This window comes from Rutilus rutilus (genome assembly GCF_951802725.1).
Source record: "Rutilus rutilus genome assembly, chromosome: 12".
Classification (NCBI taxonomy): Eukaryota; Metazoa; Chordata; class Actinopteri; order Cypriniformes; family Leuciscidae; genus Rutilus; species Rutilus rutilus.
Window position 1 is genome coordinate 23,663,865 of NC_140217.1, and position 27,121 is coordinate 23,690,985.

Below are 27,121 nucleotides of genomic sequence, written 5' to 3' on the forward strand. Positions count from 1 at the left end.
AGATTATCTGCTAAAAATATTCCACCTTTTTCCTACTTTTAGTTATTATTGGCGCTTGCCTTAGTTACCTCAGAGATTTTCAAACCTCTTAAAGGGATAGTTCCACGAAAATGAAAATTCTGTCTTCATTTATTCAACAGATTTAATCTTTATTCACATTAGGGATGTCAATTTACATAAATTGTATGTATACACATGATGCTTTTGCACCACGTTCTGGTTTGTAACTTTGTAAAATATTAGTAAACCATAGTAGAGATTGCACATCTTTATTTAGAGCAGGTGGTCTGGAATGAGCCCAAACACAACAAAACTAAAGACATTGCGTATATCACAGAGTGACATGACATGCTGCTTGGCCAAAGCTGTAGGACTTCCGGGATCCGTTCGTGCTGCGAACATGACGCAGTGTTTTCCAACATCATTTGAAAGTTCAACCAATGTAAACTGGATCTCGTGTGCAGTGGGTGGGTATAGTGGGTAGGGATGATGTGTAGAGACCAATCAGAAACTGTTTTACAGGTGGAGCGTGCTTGGATTGGTTTGAACGAGATTGACGGGTCTTGATTTACCATGCGGCAGAATAGGAGCGCACAGCTGAAATGGCGCTGAAATATCATCATTCATCAACCAGGATCTTATTACTTTTTTATTCTATGTACTTTTATTGTGGTATTTACACAAGTAGTTCTTATGTTCAGTAAAATCACTTGTTTTGAGGGTCTTTTGGACGCTTGGTTTTGAAACTGTTTTGAAAAGAAATGTCTAGCTTACCTAATCCATTGCATGGCTTGAAGGCATTAATACATTTAAAACAGTTTTTTTTACTCCAAGGCCCCCCTCCTGTCTGAATCAATACGACAAGCCCCCCCCCCCCCTTTTTATTCACAAAACAGTTGTATTCTAGTGTTATTACTTTTAAACTAGTGTTATTTTTTTAAGCAAAATAAATTCAAGATAGATCATCACTGCAGACATCATTTACAACTTAAAAGTACTTACTCTGCTCAGTTATACAGTAAATTAAGCACAAGTCAAACTGCCATACCAAACAAGAGCACAGGAAAATGCCAAAGGACTGCATATAGCTACTATATGGATCCATTCAGAATTTTTAAACGCACCTAAATACAAATGAAAAATAAAAACATTCTGAATGTGTGGAAACTCTGCGTTGTGAAGTCGATGGGTCGATGTCATCAGTGAACAGTTCCTTTGTCAGAACAAGCAATCATGTCGATCCGTTACAAAACTCTGTGTATTAATTTTGACAACTACGCAAATTCAACAGTGATCATGCAGACATGCGATGTTATAGCGATCAGTGAGCCGAAAACCACACATACGCAGTTTGTTTGCGCATGCCTAATGTACATCTCCTATTTTTCACTGTATAATTGTCTTTTTCTTCATTACAATCGTCATCCATCAACACTTTATTAGTCACACTGGCTTTCTTTATCCAACTGAGAGATATAGCCTAGTTTGCGTTTTCTATGTTCATGAAGCGGTTGGGCGTTTTGAGCCGCTGTCTGTATTTCACACAGCACGATGAGAAACGGCTCGGGCTGCTCCGAAACAATCACAGAATACGTACGAGAAAGGTGGCTTTCATTTGTTAGTTTTTATTTATTTATCGTATTAATAATAAAATCAAGTATATTCATATATTTAAATTAATTTTAAGGTATCTCACAGCCCCCCTGGAGGATCACTGAGACCCCCTAGTGGGCCGCAGCCCCCCAGTTGAGAACCACTGATTTAGAAGGTGTAACTACGGCATGCTCACTTAATTCCTTGTGTGTCTGCTGCACGTTTTGCACATGAGCCGCACCGTGCGGCCCGCATGCACCTCAAAACTATCTGCTCTAATGATGACCTGGCTTAATTGACCATTGATACGTTTTAGTAAAATAGACTCTGGAAAGACAAACGATTGGTTTGGAACGACATCTTTCACTAACCCTTTTAACTTTAAACTTTGCATCTTAACCTTTCCTGCAGTCCAAATTTGTGCGGCTTGTTGAAGAGAGAGTTTGCTACTTTACTAAAGGCTGGCCCACGCTAAAAGATTTTTAAAAATCTTCAAATCTTCAATCTTTCAAAATGTGAGAGACCTCAAACATGACGATAAAAAAATACTAGATTGAACAGTTTTTATTCCTATAGTGTGTGTAGTGCCACGATGTCACCAAGGGTATGTTTACACGACATAGTTTTCAAATGAAAACTTTGTATGAGTTTTGGCCGTTCATTTACACGACAACGCCGTTTGGGGGGCCTGAAAGTGCAGGATTTTGAAAACAAGTTTTAAAGTGCAAGGTTTTGAAAACTATGCTTTTACCGTTTCCATGTAAACAACAAAAACGTGAACTTGTGAAAACGGTGATGTCATGCTCATGCGTATTACATGTTCACGAATGCGTATTAAGTGTTTTCGGGGTGTTTCTTGACAAAGTAACACTGCAAACTACTGACCTGGCATGCGTAATACAGCCATTTAAGTTATTTTCTCAGATCCGTGTGAACGGTGATCATTTTGACAACTTTGTCGTTTGTTTTTAGTACATCGTTGTCGTGTAAACATACCCCAAGACAGCTCACCACACACTAACAGATTCCATTCACAAACAACCAGAGTCCCAGCTGTGAACATGGGAAATCTCTTGTGATCAAATGTGACTTCAGTGTAAACAAACATGGCCGACGACGGCAAGAAGAAATGGCAGTAATAATGTTTGGTCTGCTTTTTACAGAAAATTCATGGGAAAAAAGATAAAGGTTTGGATGAACTTGTGTTATACTTCGGCTCAACTCGCTTTCTGATTGGGTATTTGTTTTTTTTACCCACATGACAATCTACAATGTGTGTGCGTTGGTCCTCTGGGTACCCCCCATACAACCGGATTTCAACATTGGATATTTACGATTTGAGATTGTACCTCTTAACGTACCTCACACCACAGGAAAATCTGATAAGATAATCTGTAGGACCATCATAATCGGGACTTTATCTAGGATTGTCAGAAGGGGAGAATTGTGCCCAAAATAGGCTAAATTATCTTGTAGTGTGTGTGACCAGCTTAAGTGATCAGACTTATGATTCTCACCTGACAAATCAAAGAAATCTCATAGACTTTTGAAAGGGTGACCCAAACCATAAGGACCAGAATATCATAGAAGCTCAGGGGTGGACACTTTTAATTTGAGTCAACAAGGCAAAGCAACACACTAAAAACCATTCAGAACTCCTGCAACCGCTTAATATCACTGGCATTCTGGTGGATAAGCACCACCACTTTCCTCAGAAAATGTAAAGAACTAGTTGCTGTTATCATTTGCCGAGAATCCTATTTCTAGAATCTGTGTTAATATGTTCCTCTCCCTTCTTAAGACATTGCTTTGCATGAAAGAACACACTGGTCTATATAATTCAATGTTGGTTTGTGAATTCATGTATATGTTTTGTATTTGAATGCATATAGCGGGTTGGATAAACATGGATGGACTCAGGTCTTGGTTTCATCTTAAAATAGGCTGTCTGAATGAACTCTCTTAGTAAAACTACGAAATTACTTTAAAAAAAGTATGAAATTAATTGTATTTTATTTATTATTCTAGTAGAACCTCAGAATATGAACTCCAGCCACTCTTTGAAATTTTTGCAGAGGAGAATGTGTGTGGTAATTGCAGTTGATCCCACACTGGGCTGTGGTCCTCCAGAGGTCAGACCTCTGCTTGGAGACGTTTTCTTCCTACGCTTCACCATAGTTTGGGTTATTTTCACCAGCCGTCCAAGTTGTGACACCACTGCCATTTCCGCTGGGCCTGCTGCCGTCTTGTCCCACCCCGTCCAGTTCAGTTTACAACAAACAACGCGTTCACGTCAGCTCTATGAAAGGTAGCCTGGTAGTGCCGCAGTCACATATGAAAGTGGTTTTCTGTCCATTGCAGCATTGCACTCTGGGTCTGCCTGCCTGTGTGCTAGTTTTTTTCATTTACTTTTAGCCCACACCTGTTTGGTATTACACTGATTACCCTCCTGACCATCTGTGCTGAACTCTTACATTCGAGGGACTCCAATATAGCCGCCATGCTGACTTTCTTGATGATAATGAGACTGCAGATCTCCTTATATTGCATGTTCCACCACTCTCTTTAGGTTTGACCCCTCTGCCCTTTTTGGCTTCCGCACCACTGTGTGAACACTGCATCCCATGAACCTTGAATTAGGTGCATACATAGTGTGTGTAATGAGAACTGGCCTGCCGGCTCATGTGTGTGGCGGCATACCTGTTGTAGTTGCATTGTGTTATAGTTGTAACTTTGGTGTTTAAATTCTCATATTTCTGTCAGTTTATTTAACTTGTTATTAAAAGGATGATAGTTATTTATTAAAAATTACTTTAGTTTTTTTTCAGCAGGGTGAGCAAGCGACATAACACCAATACATTCAAAAGTTTTGGGTCAGTAAGATTTTTGAAAAATCTCTTATGGTCACCAAGGCTGCATTTATTTGATTTAAAAAAAAAAGAAGAAAAAAAAAGAAATATTGTATTTTAGAATGTAATTCATTCCTGTTATGGCAAAGCTTCATTTTCAGCAGTCATTACTCCAGTCTTCAGTGTCACATGATCCTTCCACAATGTGGTGCGAAAATAACATTATAAATATTAAAGGGTTAGGCCTACTCTTTTTTTTTTTTTTTTTTTTTTTTTTTTTTTATATATAAAGGAAAAGTACGTACTTTTGTGTGTGTAACAGAAGAGTAGGCAAGCTTTGGGACAAACTACTTCATCATAATTGCTGACAGCTCTGTTTAGTTATGTGCATCCTGTCACCTTTTAAACTGCCCTGTCAATCATCGCCACAGTTAAAATCCTCCACGTTCAATTTAATTTAATTTCCTACTGTATCAGAGAGAAATAATGATGCATTTAAAAGTCAATGGCCAAACACGTACCATTACAAGAGTTTACAATGCTGTTGCAGATGAAATATAATGTGGATAACATTCTTTGAAATCTTTGGAATACTCATTTCAACAATCTACGATTTGGGACACACTAATTCTAATTTCGAATACTGCATAGGACGGATAGTATGCAAATTGGGAGGCAGCATAAGATACTTTTTTTTCAGGATTCTTGGTGAATAGAAAGTTCAAAAGAACATTTACTAGAAATTGAGAAATTTATTTACTGTAACTTTTCAATTCAGTGCATCCTTGCTAAGTAAAAGTATACATTTCTAAAAAAATAAAAACTGGACACATGAATGTTACTTAAGTGTGACATGCTTAATGTTATTAGGCGCAATAAGCAAAGTACTCGCGCACAGGAAGCCGCCTCTCGGGAGCGCATAGTCACGATTTCAGTTCTCTTCTATGGCCAAATACAGAATTATGCCAGACAAAGAGAAGAACGCTTGCTGCTCTCGACTGAATAACTTTTGTAGCTTTAATAATAATCAGTGTATATTTAATTCATACAGTAAAGAATGAGCAATGATTTATTTTTACATTTGATTATTTAATTTCTGTTGTTAAATAAACCTAATATAGGCCTACCTGAAACCCTAAACCTCCTGGTTTAAATTGCACTTTTTATGTAATGCTACAGTAGAACACTGCTGTTCACTTTCAGAAGTTGTAGGGATGCGACATGTGAAACATGTATGCTGGTTATATCATTTTCAGTTTTTAAATATAATTATTTAATAATAGTTTATAATAGATATCGCATATCACATTTTTTCTTTAACGTTGCCCTAATCAATACATAACAGAGCCCCTCTCCCCTCCCTTCTCTTCCACTCTCTCTCTCTGAGCTTGGCTGCTGTTTATGTCCTGTGCACTGAGGGTTTGAGGATGAATCGGACCCCGACTACAGGAGACTCTTTGTTCTACCTGTGCTTACCTCTTCTCCTGGCTTTAACATTTTTGTTGTACCTTTCTGAAGACAGAAATGTGATCTCCAGAGGCCAAGAAATCCAAAACCGCATGTCTATACCTTTGACCGTGGGGAACGACATGGATGTAAATCATTGCCTTTCATTCATTGTATTGTCGGTAACTTCAGTTTTATTCTTTGTGTTGAGAGTTCAAAACAAAAAAAGTCTTGTCTTGAGCCCCAGACCGCATTAAAAAAAACTGATGAAGTAATTACATCATAAATCGTACATTTTTAGGATTTTGAAAAGTAATTATACCACTATAGAAAGATATTTTTTTTAGGGGTTATTGACGCATCACTGATTTATCCAAGCATTAAATCTTGCCTGGTTTTTTTTTGCACCCCACTTCATGTCTTTTTTGAGATCTTTATTTATTTATTTTTCTAAATTGGCAAGCTTGAATATGACTAGCATACAGAGCTAGAGCTTTTTCAAACTCTTTTTGAGCAAAATTGACCAACATAATGCTGTATCGAAGTCTCACCCCATGGGCATGTTTTCTCCCTGGTCTTTGCTTTTTCAGAGAGGAAGCAATTCAACCATGAAAGGGGTTTTGAAGCTACATAAAAAGACATTACAGAGCACTGCCGTGAGGGGGATGCAAAGATTGCGTTTTGCAGCAAGCGGAAACCACTGTTTTTTTTTCTTTTTTTTCAAGCCGTATGGTTAACCGCAGCTCTTTTGAAACAAACTTGTTACTTGAGCATAAAGAAAAGAGGTTAAAAATGGTCCCCACAGAGTCACAAATAAACAAGCTTGAAAACAAAGTCTGCACATATGCTATAATAAACTCATTCTCCTAATCATCCTGTAGTGATGCAGCTCTTCAAGGGTTGGAGCACTTTATACCACACAGGAAACTGTTTTCAAACAACCTCCTGCTTTCTTTTTGGAAGCTCTGGTCAGACGGTTGAGCACACTTGACCCATGAACTTCAACACCCTCTTCATCCATTGTTTTGTGGGCTATGACTGAGGCTTGTTTCTTCTTCAAATTCTTTTCTCAATATATCATAATGCCTGAGATCGAGAGAAGGAATTTAAATTGAGAAATGTTCCCTCTATCCATATCCATTCTTTCATTACAATTCTTAACTGTTCCTGCTGTATAGTCTCAGCCTCAGATGGTACAGACAGACCACAGTCTGTTCACTGACCACTTGATGCACATTGCATATGAAAATGTATGCAACTTTATGCAACTACTTCTTGAAAGTAAGGGCACACAGCATTATTTACAAACAGTTTTTTTTATAAATATATTTTGTTTGTATTTTTTGTATTTCATATGCATGATATGCATTCTATTTGCTAGATTTTTATTAATTATTATTTGATTTTGTATTCTGAATTGCTGTTGCATAATCTATTTCAGATTAGACGGCAACTTGTGGTTGATTGCTTTACATCAGTCAGATGGCCTCTTCCTGTCTAAGTTGGCGATTCAAGCACCAGACCATATGCCGTTAGTGGACAAAAGTAGGACCAGACAGGTCACATGGTGCAAGACATGGGAACGTTAATTAGTCTCAAGTCTGTGGGTATGTGTCTAGTATAACTCACGCCTCAGTAGTCTCTCACAGCTGGCTGATTTTCTTTTCCTCTGTGCTCAGAGGATTATGTCAGAGTCTGTCTGAACTTTGAGGACTCCTGCATCTTGAGTGTGTCTGTTTTGGGGGCCACACACTGTTTTTTCCTCCATAGGTGGGCAACCTCATATCACTGTTGGCCTGCTGTCTGGTAACTCGTGCTATTCTGTAATGCTGCCAGCTGGTGCTGAATGTGTAGAGTACTGGCTGCTGAAAATTCAGCTTTGACATCACTGTGATTTTTATTTTTATTTTTTATTTTTTGTGAAATATTTAACTAGATACTATTGAGTGCTCACGAGAAACTATTGCTCGCGCACAAGAAACTTTTCTCACTTGTGCACGGGATTTTTTTGCGTACTCATGCGTTATAATTTCTGGTTTATGTATACTGTCTACAACCTATTTCCTTTGTGCGTCACTGCAATTTTACTATGAAGTAAACGAGAGTGTGGATTCACATCTATTTGCTCAAAATTTGCCTTTCGTTAGGGCAGTATACTCTAATATCACGGCCGAGAAACCACGACATGAAATGGGCTGATGGCGCAATATGGCTGTGTGCATTCTCCTATTTGCCAAGTTCAAGGGTCCATAAAGAGACTGATATAGTAAAAAGTGCTCTCAATTTGGCTTTTGTTAGGGCAGTACATCATATTTCAAGGCCTTATGTCCGCTTTAACAAATTTAACTCTGTGGTGGCCCGAGAAACTACGCCAAAATGGGTTGATGGCGCAATGGGTAGCTCAGTGTGCATTGTCCTATATGCAAAATTGAATGGTTCATAAAAAAGAATTGGTACAGTAAAAAGTTACCAAATTTTGGATTTCGTTAGGGCAGTATATTTATATGGTGCCATATAAAACTTGAATGGGCAATAAAAAATATTGGTACTGTAAAATATACAAAAATGTCTTATTTCACAAGATCAAAACACCCTTTATTTCACAACACGGTTTAATGGCCGCCACAGAGGATGCGTTAAAGCAGACATAAGGCTGCGATATTAGCGTGCAAAAAACTTTCACTTGCGCACACGGAAGTCGGTATACTTTGTATTTATCAAATAATTGCACAAGAGTCTTCTTTCAAAAACAGAACAAAAAATCTTACAGGCCACAAACTTTTGAACAATAGTGTATATTGATTTTGTTGTTTTGGTTACAGCTAACACATCAAAAATTTGAGCAAAACATCCAAACATCTACTATTGTTTCATAGATATGTTCTAGAAAGGGTTTGTGTACTCCCATCCCCCTTATGTTTGAGCAGACCCCATGACAGACAGATAGGCTCCAGTCAGCCGCAGCGGGGCCTTTCAGTCATGATAAGGTTTGCTCCAAGGCATGGCAGGCCATTCCAGCTGTCAATCAACTTCACACATCCCTGTGTCTCATTCGTGTGCTGGGAATCAACCTCCACTTTAGACCTCGTTTTCATGTTCATCATCATTGCCTCTCTCCGGTCCAGTTGTTAATTGAGGGCTGGATGCAGTATAACTGGGATCGCAGGTGTGCCGGGCTGTCTGGTAGAAATGCTTTTCAGGTCGAGTCTCTCCCAGGAATGTAGCCGGGAAGGAAGCAGTGTTTAGATTACAGCGTCGTTAGAAAATGGAGGCCAGACAGGGGAGAGTAGAGATGTTTTGCTTTGACGATAGAGAGGGGTGAAGTCCTTAAACATAAACATACTGTTTTCCCTTCACTGTATGGTGGAGGGGGTGGCTGTTATATTGTTCTTGGTATAAACTTGGATGAAAACCGTTCTATGTAGTTCTAAATGGACAGGCTAGAGAGAGAGAAATTAACTGTGGTTAAAACTTGGGCGGTAGCCTTGGTAGTTTTATAGATCCCATCAGCTTAATGGGAAGCATTCCAGATTCTCAGCATGAATGCTTGAGCCTGTTATAACTCATATCCTCCTGATTGGAAATTGTAATCATATTTCAGAGGCTGTCATACCTGCACTCTATGATATAATGGATCCAGATCTTGCTTTTTACTGTAAGGAAGTGGAACTATGTCAGACAGTGGTTGGTCACCGCACTAAAAAAATATATTTTATATATTGTTGCCATGGATTCCTCCTGCACCATATACTTGCAGGCGCTGTGGAATACATTAAGCCTAAATGAGCACATATTATGTTTTGATGGTGAAATGCAGAGTTCATTTGAGAGCAGGGTCTGGCAGTATGAAACTATATTTTAATCCTCTCTTGAGGCAGGGTGGTTGTGTGAATGTGAAATGATTTTAACGGTTTAATTTCTGCCAGTCCTGATCAGTTTTATCATCTCTCGCTCTCTATTTCTCTCTGCAGGTCTTGATGCTGAGTTGTACTATGTGAGGGATGATGTGGTAAACCATTATGCTCTTTCCTTCATCCTGCCTGTGCCCAGTGACACCAACAGCCTACATTTCACATGGCACTCCAGCAGCAAGGTTGGCACTGTTCATATATCATATGCACACTACCATTTAAAAGTTTGGGCCTGGTAATTTTTAAGGATGCATTAAATTAATCAAAAGTGACAGTAAAGACTTTTATATTGTATCAAAAGATTTCTATTTCAAATAAATGTTCTTCTTCTGAACTTTCTATTTATCAAACAATTAAAAAAAGAAAAGAAAAGAAGCACAACTGTTTTCATCTGTGATAATGATTAAAAAGGTTTATTGAGCAACAAATCAGCTTAGTGTGACACTGAAGTAATGGCTGCTGACAATTCAGATAAAAATCTGTCATTTTTATCTTTATTACATGCTTTGTGAATGATTTATACTAATATCTTAATTATTTTCCCTGTCTCCTGCACAGGTGGATTACAGGTTGGGGTTTCAAGTAGAAAACACTTCAGCCATGGATCAACCTCAGAGCAATATCTCTGCTCAGGGGGAGGTCCCACGCACTCGTTCAGGTAAACCAAACATATCCTGTTGTATATTGAAGGGAAAATAGGCTGTTGATATCTAAGAACATTTTATTTTTCACAACTAAAGAGTGGCTCTACTTTTAGATATGTTTAATGATCCTCACATAAAAATGACCTGTTAACTATTGGTAGTTCTTGACTGACGTTTACTGATGAAAAGGTCATATGTCAAAACTTAAGAACCCACAGCTTTGTTTTATTAGGTTTTAAATACTATTAATTACAATAAGGCCTTAATTTTAATTTGAATAAACAGGTGTCAATGCATCTGTTTAGACAGAAGTAAACATTCGCGGCATCGCCAATGCAACTGAAGTTTTTGTTTTAATGTCTTTTCCATCACACTGCAAATAAAGCTGGCCAGCCTATAAGATTCACACTTTTGGTAACATGTCTATAGATGCTGCAGTTACATAAAGGCCCTTTCACACCGGACACGTAACGAAAAAGCGAATAGTTCGCGTGCGCATAGTTCACGTCAAAACCATTCACATCAGCCGCGATGTTCAGAGCTTCAACATTCCAAAACTTTCACGCCGACAGCTGAGAAAACATGGACACTTCATCATCATCATCCAGTGAAGACGAGCTTTTCATTTTCTTTAAAAGACAGAAAAGAAGGTTTTGGATGCACCCAATCTTAAAGAACAGAGTCTGAAGGGGAGTATGCTAATGTCCATTTTTAGTTTCCTTTTCGTCTCCTTTTCCTCACACAGGTGTCCCTGAGATTTTTCCAGTTTTTTTGCGTCTTCAACTAAACACAGTGCGTTTTGTAATGTCAATACACATTACATGCAACACACGAAGTAACAAGTTAAAATCATTCGACTAGAAACTGTAGATATCACACAAAGAATGTATAGTATACTAAAAGCAGCCCTAAATAGTCTCACTACATTTTGTTACATGTTCAAAGTAAACACGGTCTCTATCTCTATCTGTGACGATAATAGTGTTAGCTTTCTATCCCAAATGTAGTTTAGCCTGCTAGCCTACACAGCACAGGACTGTACAACGACTAAAACTATCACACAACATACTCACAGTCGTGATAACCAAGTTGGTTGGCAATGCTACGCCACACATTGTCTTTCAAATCGTTGTCCTTGTAGTATGTGATTGGCTGAAGCCTTTTCTGTTGCCGCAAAAGTAAAAAAAAATCGACATTGAAGCGAAAAAATAAGTCGTTTTTTTCGCCGCAGCACATTCGCGTTCAGTGTGGAAGCACTCATTACACAAACAGCTGATCAAAAAATAAAACCATTGCGCGAATTATTCGTGCGTCAAAATCGCGTCCAGTGTGAAAGGACCTTAAGACTATGACTATGTGGCAGTTGAAAACAGACTCTTCTACACCAACAATCAAGTTATTTTGCATTTTCATGCAGCCTGTTCATGCACCCCCTTTAAACCTTTACAAAACCTGCTGCCCCACCCAAAGCCCACTCCACCTCTGACTACCAAATGATGAAACAAAAAATTATAAAAATTTGATATAAAAAATAAATAAAATAAATATTGGGTTGAAAAACCTGTTATGAAATACTACAAGAGTTTAATTTGGTAATGCCATTGAAACATTGAAAAAATATAACAGTAAGAGAGAGTGATAGATCAGAACATAACTTTTAATTTTAATAAACAAAAAATGTAATTATTTCAGTGATGCTTTGTATGAGCAATATATAATCAGTGGCTGCAGTGAACTCTTTTGACGGCATCTCACGAGCTCAGCTTCTTATACATCTTCTCGCCGGAACACGACAACGGGCGGCACACTCACAAGCTTGTGATGGTGAGAAACTCTTTGTCGGGCTTGTTCAGACGGTGCAAAATGTCAATGGACTGAAGAAGAAAGATTGGAATAGGCGTTCGGTGTCGCTTTGTAAAGGGAGAGCACCAAACACTATTCACACACTTGAACGCCGTTGCAACGGCTGTTTTCTGTTATTTTTCTGCTGATCTCCCGTGCTCCACCTGCATTACCTGTGCGCCCCCCACACTTTGAGAACCACTGGACTAGACAGACAAATTGAATGCGAAAATCGGACCAAATTTTTGTGCCGAACATTGTGTTGGTGTGAGCAGGTCTTTTAAATGTCTTCTCACGTAGTTTAGTGGGAATTGGGCGTACAGTATTGTGCCAACACAAAGGAAGAGCAGGCCTTACTCTTTCAAAAAGTTCAAAATGAGGCCCTGCATTCATTGTTTACAGCTTGCATATTTAATATAATCAAATTTGGGTCTCCAGTAAGAACTTTCTGTGTGTCTCTCTCTGTGTAGTGTTCAGGGTGGACCTTTTCTGCTCTGGAAAGGCTGATGGAGAGGCTGTGATAACGGTGCAGCTCAACCTGACTACACCAGCCAACAACTTCACAGTGCTCAACTTCAAACGCAGGAAAATGTGTTACCGAAGTAAGATCTTTTCATACACGTTTACTTTATTATTCCCTCAAAAGAAACTGAGGAAGAAACTTCTAAAAATGTGTTTGTGTATTATTATTATTATTATTATTTTTCACTGTATTTTCTGCTACAAGTATTCTGTGAGTTTTGTGTATTTGGCAGATCGTTGTCTCTGGCAATGTGAAACTTGACACACAAAGTTGATAATAACACAAGCTCTCTGTCATATGCTTTCCCAGTAGAAATAGCCAGTGAATTTATTCCCTGCTTATTTGAAGCACATGAGCCAAATTAGCTGCGGAAAAGAAAGAGTTTGTGTATGCCCCAATTTCCTCTCCCTTGTGGAATAACTGGGTCAGCGTGTATGTAACGCTTGGGAAGATATTGTTTGTCTTACACTTTGTGTGAAAGGAGATCGATTTTATTGCCCTGGCAACAATTTACAAACCAAACATAAATGAATCCAATTTCAACCAGTTCATGTGTTTGGATTCGTCTCACGAGACCCATCAACATGATGTCAAGGTCATATTTCCACCCAAAATAATATTTAGCTTAAAGGAAAATATTTTTCTCAATTTAAATTTAAAATGTAGAAAAAGGCCATTACAGACCACTACTTTGATATCAGAATAAACATTAATTATTGTATCATAGTATCTTTTTGCCTGATACAAAAAAAAAAAAAAAATGTAAAAAAAGAAAAGAATATTCAGTAATTAGATTTGTCACAAACAAATTTGTGCATATATAAAACGGTGAACTGGTATTAACATGGCTCTTTGCTGATCCTTCCCCTTCACTGCTTTTACTTTACAGGAATTGAGCAGCCAGAGCCCCCTAAAACTCTGCCATTCCCAAACACAACCATACAGAGAATAGATCGTGAGTATTTGTGATTCATTATTTGGCATTTTAACTGAAGACCATCTTCACTGTGCTCTTGTAACCTCTCTGCTCTTTTTTTTGTGCTTAGCAAGCAGTCCAAATGCTCCCACCACATCCACACGAGTTTTTTACATCAGCGTGTGTGTGTGCTGCATCGTCATCTTCCTAGTAGCCATCATCCTCGCTGTGTTACACCTCCACAGCATGAAGAGAGTGGAAATGGATGACAGGTGTGTGTGCATGCATGCATTTTTGTGTTTGCTTATTTGGTTAGTTCAGACCACCAAAACTATATGTTTATGTATATGTGTTAACTATAGTTTATGGCAAATTTGGTTTTTATAGAGGTTCTGGTCATTTGCTCTCATGATTTCATTTTCTATCTGTTTGTCTGTTCTTCCCTAATTAGAAAAAATGTGGGTCTGTCTGAAGGAGACAGGAGAAACAAAATCTTATCTCCTACTAATTTCATACAAGAGCACCGAGTAGTTTAATTGCATTTTTCTGAAATTGAATTAGGCATCAGTACAAAGAGTTGTCTTTTTCAGGATTATATAAGGGTGATAGATTAGATTTTATCTACTGCTATTCACAAGAAGCGGCACAGAGCTCCATTTATCTTCTGAAACATAACATCAGAACCAGGATGTGTTTTTACTGGCATAGGGTTCTTTTTTGCTTCACAGCTCAAATAGTAGACCAGAAGAAACCAATGATGATGAGTCGTGACATTAGATCATGATTAGGTTCAATGAGTTTGAGGAGGCAGGTTAAACCTGTAGCATTTAAGGTCTTTCTCCAGGGGCCTCAGTGTTTAACCTTTGGAGCTGGAGTCTAATGGCTTTAATTAGGACAATTACACAGCACTTAGTTTTTAAATGCACTGGGCCAGGTAAAACCCAACACACTTTGAGAAAACAGATGATTTCATCATAAAAGAGGCTGTGAAACCATTTAAAACTGAAAGACTGGTCTGTTTCAGTTAGAGAAATTTAGGTTATTACAATAAGTGCAAATATAAGTCAAAATACCTTTAGCCTGTGCTTTTCAATTTCTAAAGTAATACATTTTTTCTCTATATCTTTCTTTTAGCGTTAGTGACAGTGGGAGCTCTCAGGGTCTCTCTCAGCCCTCCACCCAGACCACCCAGTACCTGAGGGCAGACACCCCCAACAACGCTACACCTGTCACCAGTAAGACTACGACCACACCATGCCCCTTACCCCTGACCTCAGATAAGCGACTCTCTCAAACATCTCAGCCATCTGCCGTAACCATCTGCACTGCCCTTCCATGATTTCAAATGTCAGAAAACCCGTCTCTCCCCATAAGAGCAGCTCCAACAGCACCAGGATGCTTTGCTCCCTACGGATTACAGACCAGCATGTTAAATTGTTCTAAATTTCACACCTCTGAATGCATCTTGTCTCGTCCTGTTCACACCAAATGTGCATTCCTTTATAAACTAGAAAATTGGAAACGAATGATCAAGTTAGCTAAACTGGAATCAGAAGGTTGGAATAAATAGGCGTACGCATTCCCATCTACCCCTCCGCACTTTTGTCCTTACGTTTATTAGAGCAGTGACTCCAGCGTTGATTGTTTTTGTGCGATCAAAGTTGTATAAGTGGTTGTTGCGTGTGTGTGTGCGACTTTGTAAAATCCCCTCACAAAAGTACTAAAGTCATATGTCAGTCACCTAGTATTTACTCAATTCTTCACTGTCATTTGTTTAGGGTTTAGGGTTAACACATTTGGAGAGTCACCTCCACCCCCTTTCCAAATTAGGATGCAAATAAGACCAAATCAACAGGAAGTGTCCGCTCTTAAAATATAGTAACTGTTTTCATAGTAGGTGAGTTTCTCCTTTCCCTTAAATGACCAGATTGGGCTAAAATTAGAGCTTTTTGGGCAGGGCCGAGAAGAGCGGGTTGATGACCTCCCTTAAACTTCCCATTAGGGGAGGTTTGCCAGGTGATCCCATGCGTCTTATATTCAGAGTTTGGGCACTTAAGTAACAATATAAATGTCAGAATGTCATTGAATTAGAGTAAATATCAAGTAATTAAAGTAAATATCAAACTAAGTTGTTCAAGACCGTTTTTATTTATAACAAAGAACAATATATCAAGTCAAGCTTGTTGCAAAATTCTTTAATTAGGAAACAAATTCAGTTACAGTTACAACTTCAGTTCAATTCAGTGTGAACTGCAGTTAAATACATAACACTACAATTTACTGAATATGAATTGCTTTTAAGCCCCCAATATATCTATTGTTTGATCATTTAAACCGTACAAAGTTATGTTTGTTATATTTACTTTAAAATATTTAGTTAATGCCACTTGAATTGATGTTTTTCGAATGAAATGACATTCAGACATTTAAGTGTCCAAATGAATGTTTTGGTTAGTGTAGTACAGAATAGAGAATACTCTCCCTCATTTATAAATCAGTGGATAGTTGATTGTGGCATATCTGCTTCATTCGACAGGCTATTAACACTTATTGTGCGTAGCGCCTCCTAGTGGTCTTACATGCTTGGTGCACTATTTCATGCTTATACCATGTGTTTTCATGTCTCACTCTTGTTCTTGTGTGTGAAATAGCTCAGGCACCATCTACCTGCTATGAATATCCATCCTTCATATACCTTTCTCCATCTTTCTTTTATTTTTTTTCTCTCACTCTGTCCTCTGTCCTCCCTCCACCCCTTCCTTCCTCTATCAGATGCTCAAACTGGCTCTGCACCCATGCTCCAGCTTGCAGGCGCCTCCTTCCCTCACCCTGGTGCCCCCTCACACGAAACCAAAAGTAAGTTCTGTTGCTGTGTAGCAGGTAGAGAGAGCAACAGGGAATCATAACTAAATCATGTTCACTAACCTTCAAACTTTAACCTGGTTTCTTCTTCCCCATCACCATTGTTTTGTTCTTATTGGTTGTCACTAAGCTTGTTGATTGGTTCATACAGTATTACACTGGTGCAGAGACACCTCATTTGCATGATTAGAATCAGAATCATAGTGCCATAGTCAATTATTACTTAAACGGGTTTATTTATTTATTTATTTATTTATTTTAAATAGGAAATACATATTTATTTAAATTACAAAAAATGTTTGAATGAATTGCTGAAAATCAGTATTGACCGATTTTAAAAGTCAATGTTGAATTCCTTAATGAAATGATTTGGCATTTATTTGTTTGTTTGTTTAGATATATTTTATATTAAAACCAGAATTTTAGGCAAGACTAATCGAAACATTTTTTATTTATTTTTTTAAATAGCTTAAAGTTTTCATCACAGCTTGTGGCCTGTTGCATAAACTGCTTAGACTAGTCATCAAAAAAAAAAAAAAAATTCTTCAAGATTGGTCATAACTTTTTTTTAAGTCACTTGCATAAAAAGGTAGATTTGTCTAATTTGAATCCAAAAAGTAAGATCAATTACCCAATAACCACTTGGGGGCAGCATCGTGCAGATTTAGTATGAGTGGAGAAATTTAGGGTGCGTCTCAATCAGCTCCCTAGGTCAGTAGTCAGGGTACTGATCAGGGAGTCTGCCATTTTAAGGGCTGTCTCAATTGCTGAATGCTTCCTAAAAAGTCCCACAATGCGCCGTGAAAATCAGGGATCGATGCTCTCTATGTTCCCTTAATGCAAGTTCTGAAGCACGGAAACTTCATATGAGCCAACTCACTACACATAATGACAAGCAATAGATGTTTTTAAAAATACAACCATTATTTTATTATATTTCAGCATAAACATGCATCGCTAGACAGGTAATGAACATAATCTAGCTAACATTTATATTTTATTTACAGCTGAAATGTTGCATGTATATGTAACAAGCAACGTATTTATCATAATGTACTTTAAATAACATTACAAGTAATGTCAGAAAGATATCAGTTCTGCTGTTGGTCATAAATACCAGTAGTGATATTGTACAATGAGGATGTTGTCACGTAGCCGGAAATTGTCATTAGTGTCTCAATGTGTAGTGAGCCAGAGTCCTTAACTGTCCTTACCAGTGCCCGAATTCTTGAACACAACATACTGATTCACAAGCTCAGGAGCTAGGGAGCTGATTGAGAAACACCCTCAGTCTAAATGACTCGGGGAACACTGGCTAGTTGTATTTGTGAAAAGTGAATGTATTTGCTTTTTGTTCTGTATTCATAATCAACTGTATTTATATAATCATTGTAATAATGTTTACAACAAGGCAAAATGAAGTATTGATTATAAACATGGAAATTGCATTATATACTGGTATTTGTGCTCACAGTACATTTTGACATTGTCTGTTGGAGCTGCTTGTGTATTTTAAAGTACGCTGCAGCTAAATAACAGAATAAAACACTCAGTTTTCTCTAAACATTTAATACAATTGACATAACTGTGAGATAAAATCAGTTACACACCGAAACATGTTGTGCAAGAGTGACACTGCAGTGTTTGCCTTTGGCAAAGCTGCGGTTTTACTCCTTTGATGAAGTGTTTAAATACTTCCAGTTGTTCAAATAATACTGCAAGCCTCTGTTTTGATTTGTCTGTCATTAGACAGGCTTTTAATTAGTTCTAATGTGAATTGTTAACACTTATTGTAATGCTGCATGTGTGTGTGTGATTTCAGGTTATCCCTCGCTGCGGATAGAGAAGAATGACTTGAGAAGTGTAACTCTTTTGGAGGCTAAGGCAAAGGTCAAAGACATCGCCATCTCCAGAGAGAGAGTCACACTTCGAGACGTCTTACATGAAGGTAATAATCCCACAGGTCATTCTGCCCCAAGTACGCACATGGAAACCACAGCAAGTTAATAGTGTCCTTTGGAAAGACTCAGTTCTTAGAACTCTGTCCTTCTCTTTGCCATCGAAATGTTGAACACCTTGTTCAACTGAAATTGCATCATGGCAAACAAACACGTCATTAGGCCACTCAGTCTGAGGTTAGACACACTTCCCCCTGCAAAATAATTTTGTTGGATCACACAAGAGCTCTGTTCCAGCGGGAAATCTGCACTCAAGCACTAAATTGGAGCCCAAACAGAAAAGCTTTCTGCTGGGCCTTTTGCCAGCGCAGCTCGGGCCTGCACAGAAGATGTTGACACAAATGTCATTAGTCTCATAAGCTATAAAACATAGACAAAACTGTATGTCAAGAACATGCCTTATTTAACTTGCATTCTTGCAAAATTTCCTCTCTATTGCATTCTTCTCCCATCAGTAAATCATGTATGTGTGGCTACAAGCTTGATGAAGCTGATTTATTATTTATAGGGGGTTATTGTGTTGTGTTTTAAGTGCTGGCTTGGCAAAGGAACAGAGTTAATCTGATTAAACCGATTTTATGGGACGTTTGGGAGAAAAGTGAAATTAATCCTTTTTAAAGGGCCATTTGCTTTGTGTGTTTTTAATGACCAGTTCAATACTTTTATTTGAACGACCTAAGCACAAATTTCAATTCAATTCGTTCTTTTGCTCAAAAAATGAATGCTTGGCCAAAGCATTGCAAGCGTGTGGCTTCTTCTACCCCAAAATGAAAATTTGTCACCCTTTACCCTCGTTTCCCAAATTGAAATCCCTTTTTTTCTGAGGAACTCACAAAATTAATTTTTGAAGAATAATCCTGCCGTTTTCCACATGAAGGTGGATGAGGAATGAGGACTTTCAAGCTCTAAAATGACAAAATAAGCACCATAAAACGTCTTGTGAAGCCATACAATACCTTTAAATGAGACACTGACCGAAATGAAAGTGATAACTGTTGTTGTCATATTCATATCACAATAATAAAAACACAGCATGTGGCAGTAACAATAATATGAACAATAGGCAAAATTAACAAAGTTTGATGTTTTCAAATGGTACCAAACAAAGTCAAAACAAAACAAAAAATAATAACATTCAATATTTTGAATTGCGTGTTATTAGTTATTGTTTTTGTCACAATCTACAACAGATTATGAACACCTAATAACATCATTAGTTTTATTTTTATTTTGTTTTTTATTTCAGGGTGTGGTTCTACAGCAAAATACACACATTTTTAAACATATTTATTGTGCAGTAATGTGTATTTTACTAAAATGGGATCGTAATCACTAGAGGAGATAATAAATACATTTCCTTAGAGCTGCAAGTATATAGTACAATCTCTTGTTGTGATCATTGACTCTGTTCTGTGAGCTGGGTATACTGATTGATAGAAAACATTCATGCGTTTAAAATTTACCACAAAACACGTCTCTAAAACTTGACGTCTTTGGACATTCAGTGCTTAGTTTCTTGGCAAAACTTAAGCAAGCATTAAATGCATCTTCCTACCAAGAAATCCCCCTATAATGACCATGCTCAGTTCTTCTCCCTCCTACTTAAAGAGACTGAAAGCTGTAACGGAAACCCAGCCAGTTGCATAATGTATAATGCAACGTACACTTTTTTTTTTTTTTTTTTTGGAAAGTTAGATGCAATTTTTGTAAGTTCTGCATTGCAGCAAAGAAACTCACCATCCATGGAACACATTGTTTTGTACTTTACTATATTCACTTCACTGAATTCACTATAGAAATGTTTAATTACCTTTGTTACTTAAAGTATAGAAATTCTGGAGTGATCAAGAAATGAAACGGTGCATTTTCACGTCTATGCTAAAAAAAATAATAATTACAATCCAAACTTAAATGGTTGTAATTCATGAATGCTTTGGAATACAGACCTACGGTTGGTTACTTTTAAAGAAGACTCTCAGCTGATTATTGCACTTAAAAATGAAAGTGTAAAAAAGTTATAGAAGTTTAAGATTACTGTAAAGCAAATGTGCTGTACTAAACATTTTTATTTTATACAAAATAGATATTTTACAAAATTATTATACTCTAAAATTGCTATTAAATCAAAGATATATGTCTAGCTAAGTTGTGTTCCAATTTTGAACTTGACATCACAAAACATTTAAGTTCCTATGAGATTTTTGTCAGACAATATGCATTTTTTTTAAGACTAGAAAAGGTATTGATTATAAAATAGTTAATAGATTTCGAAATATAAAACATGACACTGCCCACTAGGGGGAGGAGCCTACTAAAAAGTTAGTTGTAAGTACCATTTCCATGGTAAAGCAGTGGCCAATTTCAAAACCGTTTTCACAGGATGAATTTTGAGCTTGTAAGCTTTTGAATGATACCTAATTTATGATGATTTCTAAAATATCTGATAGAAAAAAAGGCATTAAAATATGAGCATCAAGCGTCTTGCTAGCAGGACTCTGAGAGTTAAGGGAGTTAAGCTAATCAAAACTTGTCTGAGCCAATAGTCTCCTGGGCAGCACTTTGACATGTAGTCCGGTTGCACTTCAGGCGACCCGAGTTCGAGTCCCGGTTTGGGGGCCTTTTCCGATGCCTTCCCCCTCTCTCCCACTTAATTTCCTGTTGGTTTTCTACTATCCTATCTCAATAAAGGTAAAAAAAATAAATAAAAAAGAATATAACTTGCGTATAATATGTATCTTTTTTTTAATAATATTTAATATGCGTTTACAAAAGAAAAATATACAGAAGATTAATTCATATTTGACAAAACTGATTTCAAGTATGAGACTTCTGGTTTTGAAGGTCATGGGTAACAAAAATGCACAATATAGCACCTCACTTACCTTTATGTCCCAAAATGTAGGAACCATTTTCCTAAAGCTCTTCTATAATGCATTCATTTGTGGTCCTATGTAAATAAAGGACAACTTAAAGGTAATCACATGCAGGGGTTAAAGCTTCTACGTCAGCAAGCTGGCATGAGATAAGGTGGCATGTTATAACAAGCATGGCGGCAAGATATAGAAAAAAGGATCAGATAAGAGAGAAAAGTAGTAGGGCGATGCGGAGCTAGTGCCCCTAGCATTAGTAACATTACCCAAAGTCAGCCTGCTCTGAGGTGCATTGATGCATTGATCCGGTACATTCCCAAGTGTCACCTGAGCTTATGGGAGCTGCAGATATGTCTAAGAAGCTGTAGAACAGCAGTGGAAATCTGAGAGACTGTCCTGCGCCCTGCTAGTAAATCCATGATGTTTTTACTCACTGAGGTCATCAAGGATACCTGTTCAGACCTGCTCAGCTTTTCACCATGCAAAAATTGGCATGCTGTTTCATCTCAAAGATGCAGTGAAGCTAGAACTAATATTTTATAAAACGTTTTAATATATGAAAAATGTTGTACGGAGACTTGAACATTACTGAATGATAATGCAATCCTTTAATCCTAACACTGTTCAGTCAGAGTTTTGAATGAATTAAATTAATCAGATTGTTTGAACTGATTTGCAGAAATTAATCCAATTTACCTACTTTAGTTTTTGCTTCTGAAATTTAAATCAGAGATGCTATTAAACATGTAAAAATGTGTCTGACAGTGTGTTTACTTGCCAAAAAAGCATGTAAATACTTGCATTTAACTTGTTGCTTGTGCAAATTATTGCGAACATATAATAAAATAGCTGCAAGCAGCAATATTGGGGTCAAGCCTTTCCAAGGTTAGCTAAAAATTCTTTGTTTTTTTATTTTTTGTTTTGAAATGTGCAATTGTCTTCATGAAGGATGGTATGTTGTACAAAACTCTTTCAGATTTTTGAAAGTCAAGAAGGTCATTATTGATACACACCCTAAGACGTTGATGTGTGTAAATTGTTTTAAAAATGAGTTTTGACGGAATGTAGGTAAAATGGTTCAGGTACAAATTTTCAGATGTTGTTTTTTGTGGAAATTCTGTAGCGAAACATAATGCCTCACAGAGATATCAGACTCTTGTTTTGATTTGGAAGAGAGATTCAAGGTGAGAATGAACATTTTTAGCGGCAGTTTCAATAGAGTCAAACTTTTGAATCTACTTGGCATGTAACAATTTGGACACTGCACCATATGGGATTCAAACCCCCAACTTTCTGGTCAAGTATACATTGCTTATCATAACGTGCCACTCAGAACACGTTCACTCAATGAAGATTTTTGTATATAAATGCACCACCTGTTATAATTAATAAGTTCAGATTTGATCATGCTCAGAAAGACACAATGTCTGGAATAGAAGCAACTTTTGCACCATTTCTGGTGAACCCACGACCTGAAAGGTTTGGGGCTTGTTTATTATAACTGTGCACCACATAGAACACACCTTTGTTATATTACCGATGAGAGGTTTCAAGGCAAGAATGATCACACAAATACATCAGTTAGCATGTTAACTGGTTAGCATACTAAGCTAACTTAGCTACTAATATAGCTTATGGTCATATTAGAAAAAATAGACACATTTTAGCATGATAACCAATTAGCATGCTGTGCTAACTAGCATAAGACAACAAACAAAGAAACTATCAAATTCGGAGAGGTATTTCTCGGGAACGGTAGTGAATCAAAAATCTATTCAGTCATTTTTGTGCGGTCCGGTTTAAAGATCATCTGATTTTGGATGAAATTGGACAAAATTTTAAGGAGTAGCAAAAAAATGTAATGCTGTACTTTCAAAATGGCCACTACTATAATGGGTGGAGTCTTAATGTAAGATGGTGAATGTGATCAGGATGATGAGAGTTGTACTAAAATTCATTGTTCTAGAATAAAGGGTTCAAAAGTTATATAGAGACCCTAATGTTGGTCAGATTACTATTCATTACCATCTCTACAAGTGTGCCAATTGTCATAATTTTCCTACTTATGGTTCATATGGCTGACACAGACTCCCATTCGGGTAGAATAATAAAGATTAAGAATACTATTGCCCAGCCTTAAGTGAGACACTCATATTTTAATGTGTATATTTCTATAAAGATACAGAGATTTCATTATTTCAGCTGATTTCATAAAGTGACTTTATTTTGATCCTCAGGGACCTTTGGCCGCATATTTCATGGAGTCTTGCTTGACGAGAAGGACCCAAGCAAAGAGAAACAAGTCTTTGTGAAGGCAGTGAAAGGTACATCCTCTGTTTAAATCTCATTTGATATTTGCCTTGAGTCAAATATTCTAAAATGAACCTTTTAAAATTACTTTCCCACCATGATCCCCCCCCCCAAAAAAAAACTTCTCCAGGAAACCATATGAGGGATAGTTTGTGGTAATGCACCTCTTTTATTTATAAAAGTTCATAATACAGGAATGATACTGAGGTATTTTAAAATGAAATGTTGATACTTTGGTCATGACAGCAGTTTCTGTGGAAAATGCAAATGTCATGAGAAACTTTAGCCTTTTCTATCACACTGGTCACCCTTTCATTTGCCCTTGTGCCCTGTTTACCCAGCATAGGACTGGTGCCAACCACCAGACAATGCCATTATACCAGCCTTTGCTGTGCCAAGCTGTTCGGTTTCCCCTCCCGGCCCTTGCCCAAGGGACAGGAAACAATACACTTTACCCATACTCTCCAAGCATCCGTCAAAAGCTGTGCTCCAAGATAAAACCAGACCTCTGTGAACTCATTCTCAATGTGCTCACTCAGCCAGCAATCCAGCCTGCTTTTAGAGTAACCAGACTTTCTCGAGTACAAGGTGAAGCGTTTTTCAGGACCTACATGCACCTTTTTCTAACAAGGACTTCACTGAGGGGGCAAAACAATTACTTGAGTCCATGTCTCTTTAAACCCCCAAATATTTTGTCATGTGCTCACCCTCATTTCATTCCAAATCTGTGCAGGGTTTCCGCGGGGCATTGAAAAGCATTAAAAGTCATTAAATGGATTTTGCGATAATTAAGGCCTTAAATGGCATTAAAAAGCATTAAATTGTAATCCTACAGGAATTAAATTTTGTTATGGGTTTGAAGAAAATGTTATATTATCAATTTATTTGAATATAGTCTTCATAATTAATCATTTGTATTTGCTGTCGCAAAATATGTACGTTAGTGTGATTAAAAACACGTGGAAACGGTTTGGTGATTGCCTCCGGCCGGAGCAAAGTTGCGGAGGTGGAGCAAAGTTGCGGAGGTGGCGCGAGCAATTTTGGACAGTAGGAACAACAGGAATAAAACTAGACCAGAAAACTGGGAAAGTGCATGGGAGACAAACAATTTAGAACATGGTTGGTGGTCAAAATAAAGAATGATTTTGCAGCCTTTGTAAAAAGGTATTAAATTGTGTAGCTACAATGGGAATCAATCAACGCCGTAAAATCTCATATGCAGTCTGACAGCCACAGATCGACGGTAAAAGGCAGACAGCAGTTATCTATGTGTAGTAACTTTCTCTCATCAGTTTGACATCCGCTGGTGAAGCTCACTTTGCGTTTTTTTAACGCGTTAACGCATGAGATTATTTTTGTCCAGTTTAACGCTGTTTTAAACGCGCTGCCTGTGAATGTCCTGTCTATGTGTGACACACACACACACAGAGAAAGACGCGCGCCAGATCGTGCGCACAGACTGCGCACCAGAAAACGGTCCTCTTTCGCGCTTGAACGAACAATAACACACAATTTTGCCAAAATGTCTGTTTTGTGAGTATCCTCATAAAATAAGAGCAGTCTTAAATTAGTGAAATGAAGTCTTTGATGAACGCAAAGAGTTGTGAGAGAATGAGGCGCGTGTTAGATCCGTGTTTCTGTCTGCAGCTGCTCTTAAAGGGACAGCAGCCAATAAAGCTTACTGTCAGTAAAGTTAATCACAGAACAAAGGCACCAGAGAAAATTACTCTTTGCTATTGACTAAAGAACTCTTGTAGCTTTAATAAGCATTAGTCTATATTTAATCTATAATTTATGCAGTGCAGACTGTTTGATAACTTCATTCAATTTTTGTATGTTAGACAGGAAGGCAAAGGTAAATATGACATTTATTATAGGTTTATGTGAGGATTGTTTGTTAAGTTCACTTAAATTAAAAGTTGTCTTTTTTTTTTTTTTTTTTAGGGGGGATAAATAATTTTTATCCAGATATCAATAGCTGTATTAGTATCAGTGAGACTGGCCTTTATGTTGTCTCTACATTCATTTGTAGATTAACTGTGAAATGATTACATTATAAAATATACAAACTAATATAAACCCAAACAAATGTAAGTGTTTTTAATTGTGAAAAAAATGTGTGATTAATCAGGTTAATTTATATATATATATATATATATATATATACATACATACATGCATAATATCCGTGGTTAGTCATGGGTCGTGTATGGCATTAAAAATGAAAAAATGGCATTAAAAAAGCATTAAAAAGGCATTAAATTTAAATTGAAGATCCCTGCAGAAACCCTGCTGTGTTACTTTGGGTGTGTTCATGACTGGCATGTTTGGATCGATTAAAACAAACCCTAAATAAGTGTGAATGCTGCCATCCGAACTCTGGTGCAGTTTGAATGAAATATGATGCAACACAGACCAAAGACATCGCAGTAGATCTTAGTTTGTGTGTGAGAAGGAGGGTTTCCTGATGCTGTTTTGACTCCTCCACACATTTTATAAGCTCTTCACAAGTTCTCAGCTGGTCAAAATGCCCAGCACACAGCATTGGTTTGGATGTTGGTAAGTTCCATCTCAAAATAAGCATTACGTCATAAAAGCCGTATCCCTATGCCTTTAGGTTCGATATCTTTAGGTTTGGGGTTAAAATGGCAATCTGAACGCTAAGTGAACCAGGACTAAATGTTTTTTTTTTTTTTTTTTTGGTCCGGACCAAATGAACCGAGCAAACCCTTGGGTGAACACACCCTTACTTTCTTCTGTTGAACACGAAAGGCGAATCTAAGAATATTCTGGCCACATTTTTCATTAGATTCATAATGAATCTAATGAGTACTGGGGATGTCAAGCTCTAAAAATGATGACAAAGCACTATAAATGCTTCATAAAGGTAGTCCATATGCTATATACCAACTCAGCCTTAAAGCCATAAGATAGCTTTGTGTGACCAAAATCTGACACTTCTGTGGTGCTTTTGAATTGTTTTTGAAAGCTTTAGTCCCTATTCATTGTAATTGTTTGGAAAAATGCAACCAGCACATTATTTAATTATTTAGTTAGTTAGTTTTGTTGAATGGGAAAAAAGTGCTATCCTTATGTAATAATACAATCCTTTTAATTTGACACTGATTTGACACTCTATGTCTTGTATTGACTATCCTTTGGTGCTACTTGGCTTTTACCAGATGTTTGAGGGTTTACCTAGTCTCGCGTAGCCAGACCTTCAGACTGACTGCAGAAGGTCTGGACTCTATCGCAGCTTTCCTTGTCCAAGGACCGCCCAAGAGGATGCCAATAACAGACCGGCGTGTATCTAATAAGTTATTCATTCAAGAACGTTGTGCAAGTTTACGGCCACAATGGAGCCGCGAACTTCACATACATTTGAAAATCCAGCGTT

The 27,121-nt window shown here is 37.5% G+C and overlaps 1 protein-coding gene across 2 annotated transcripts in view; it reads left to right on the forward strand.

Annotated features, from left to right (window-relative positions):
- The window catches only part of ryk (receptor like tyrosine kinase), a 67,994-nt gene that overhangs the window by 20,989 nt on the left and 19,884 nt on the right, over window positions 1-27,121 (forward strand). Inside the window, exons 2-10 of one of the 2 annotated variants that reach the window (XM_084425377.1) lie at window positions 9,860-9,981; window positions 10,358-10,457; window positions 12,756-12,887; window positions 13,698-13,763; window positions 13,855-13,996; window positions 14,859-14,959; window positions 16,497-16,580; window positions 18,409-18,534; window positions 23,652-23,738. In XM_084425377.1, the coding sequence (XP_084281503.1) occupies window positions 9,860-9,981; window positions 10,358-10,457; window positions 12,756-12,887; window positions 13,698-13,763; window positions 13,855-13,996; window positions 14,859-14,959; window positions 16,497-16,580; window positions 18,409-18,534; window positions 23,652-23,738 (960 nt within the window). The remainder of the gene's footprint in view (window positions 1-9,859; window positions 9,982-10,357; window positions 10,458-12,755; window positions 12,888-13,697; window positions 13,764-13,854; window positions 13,997-14,858; window positions 14,960-16,496; window positions 16,581-18,408; window positions 18,535-23,651; window positions 23,739-27,121) is intronic. The other variant, XM_084425378.1, reaches the window with a different exon arrangement.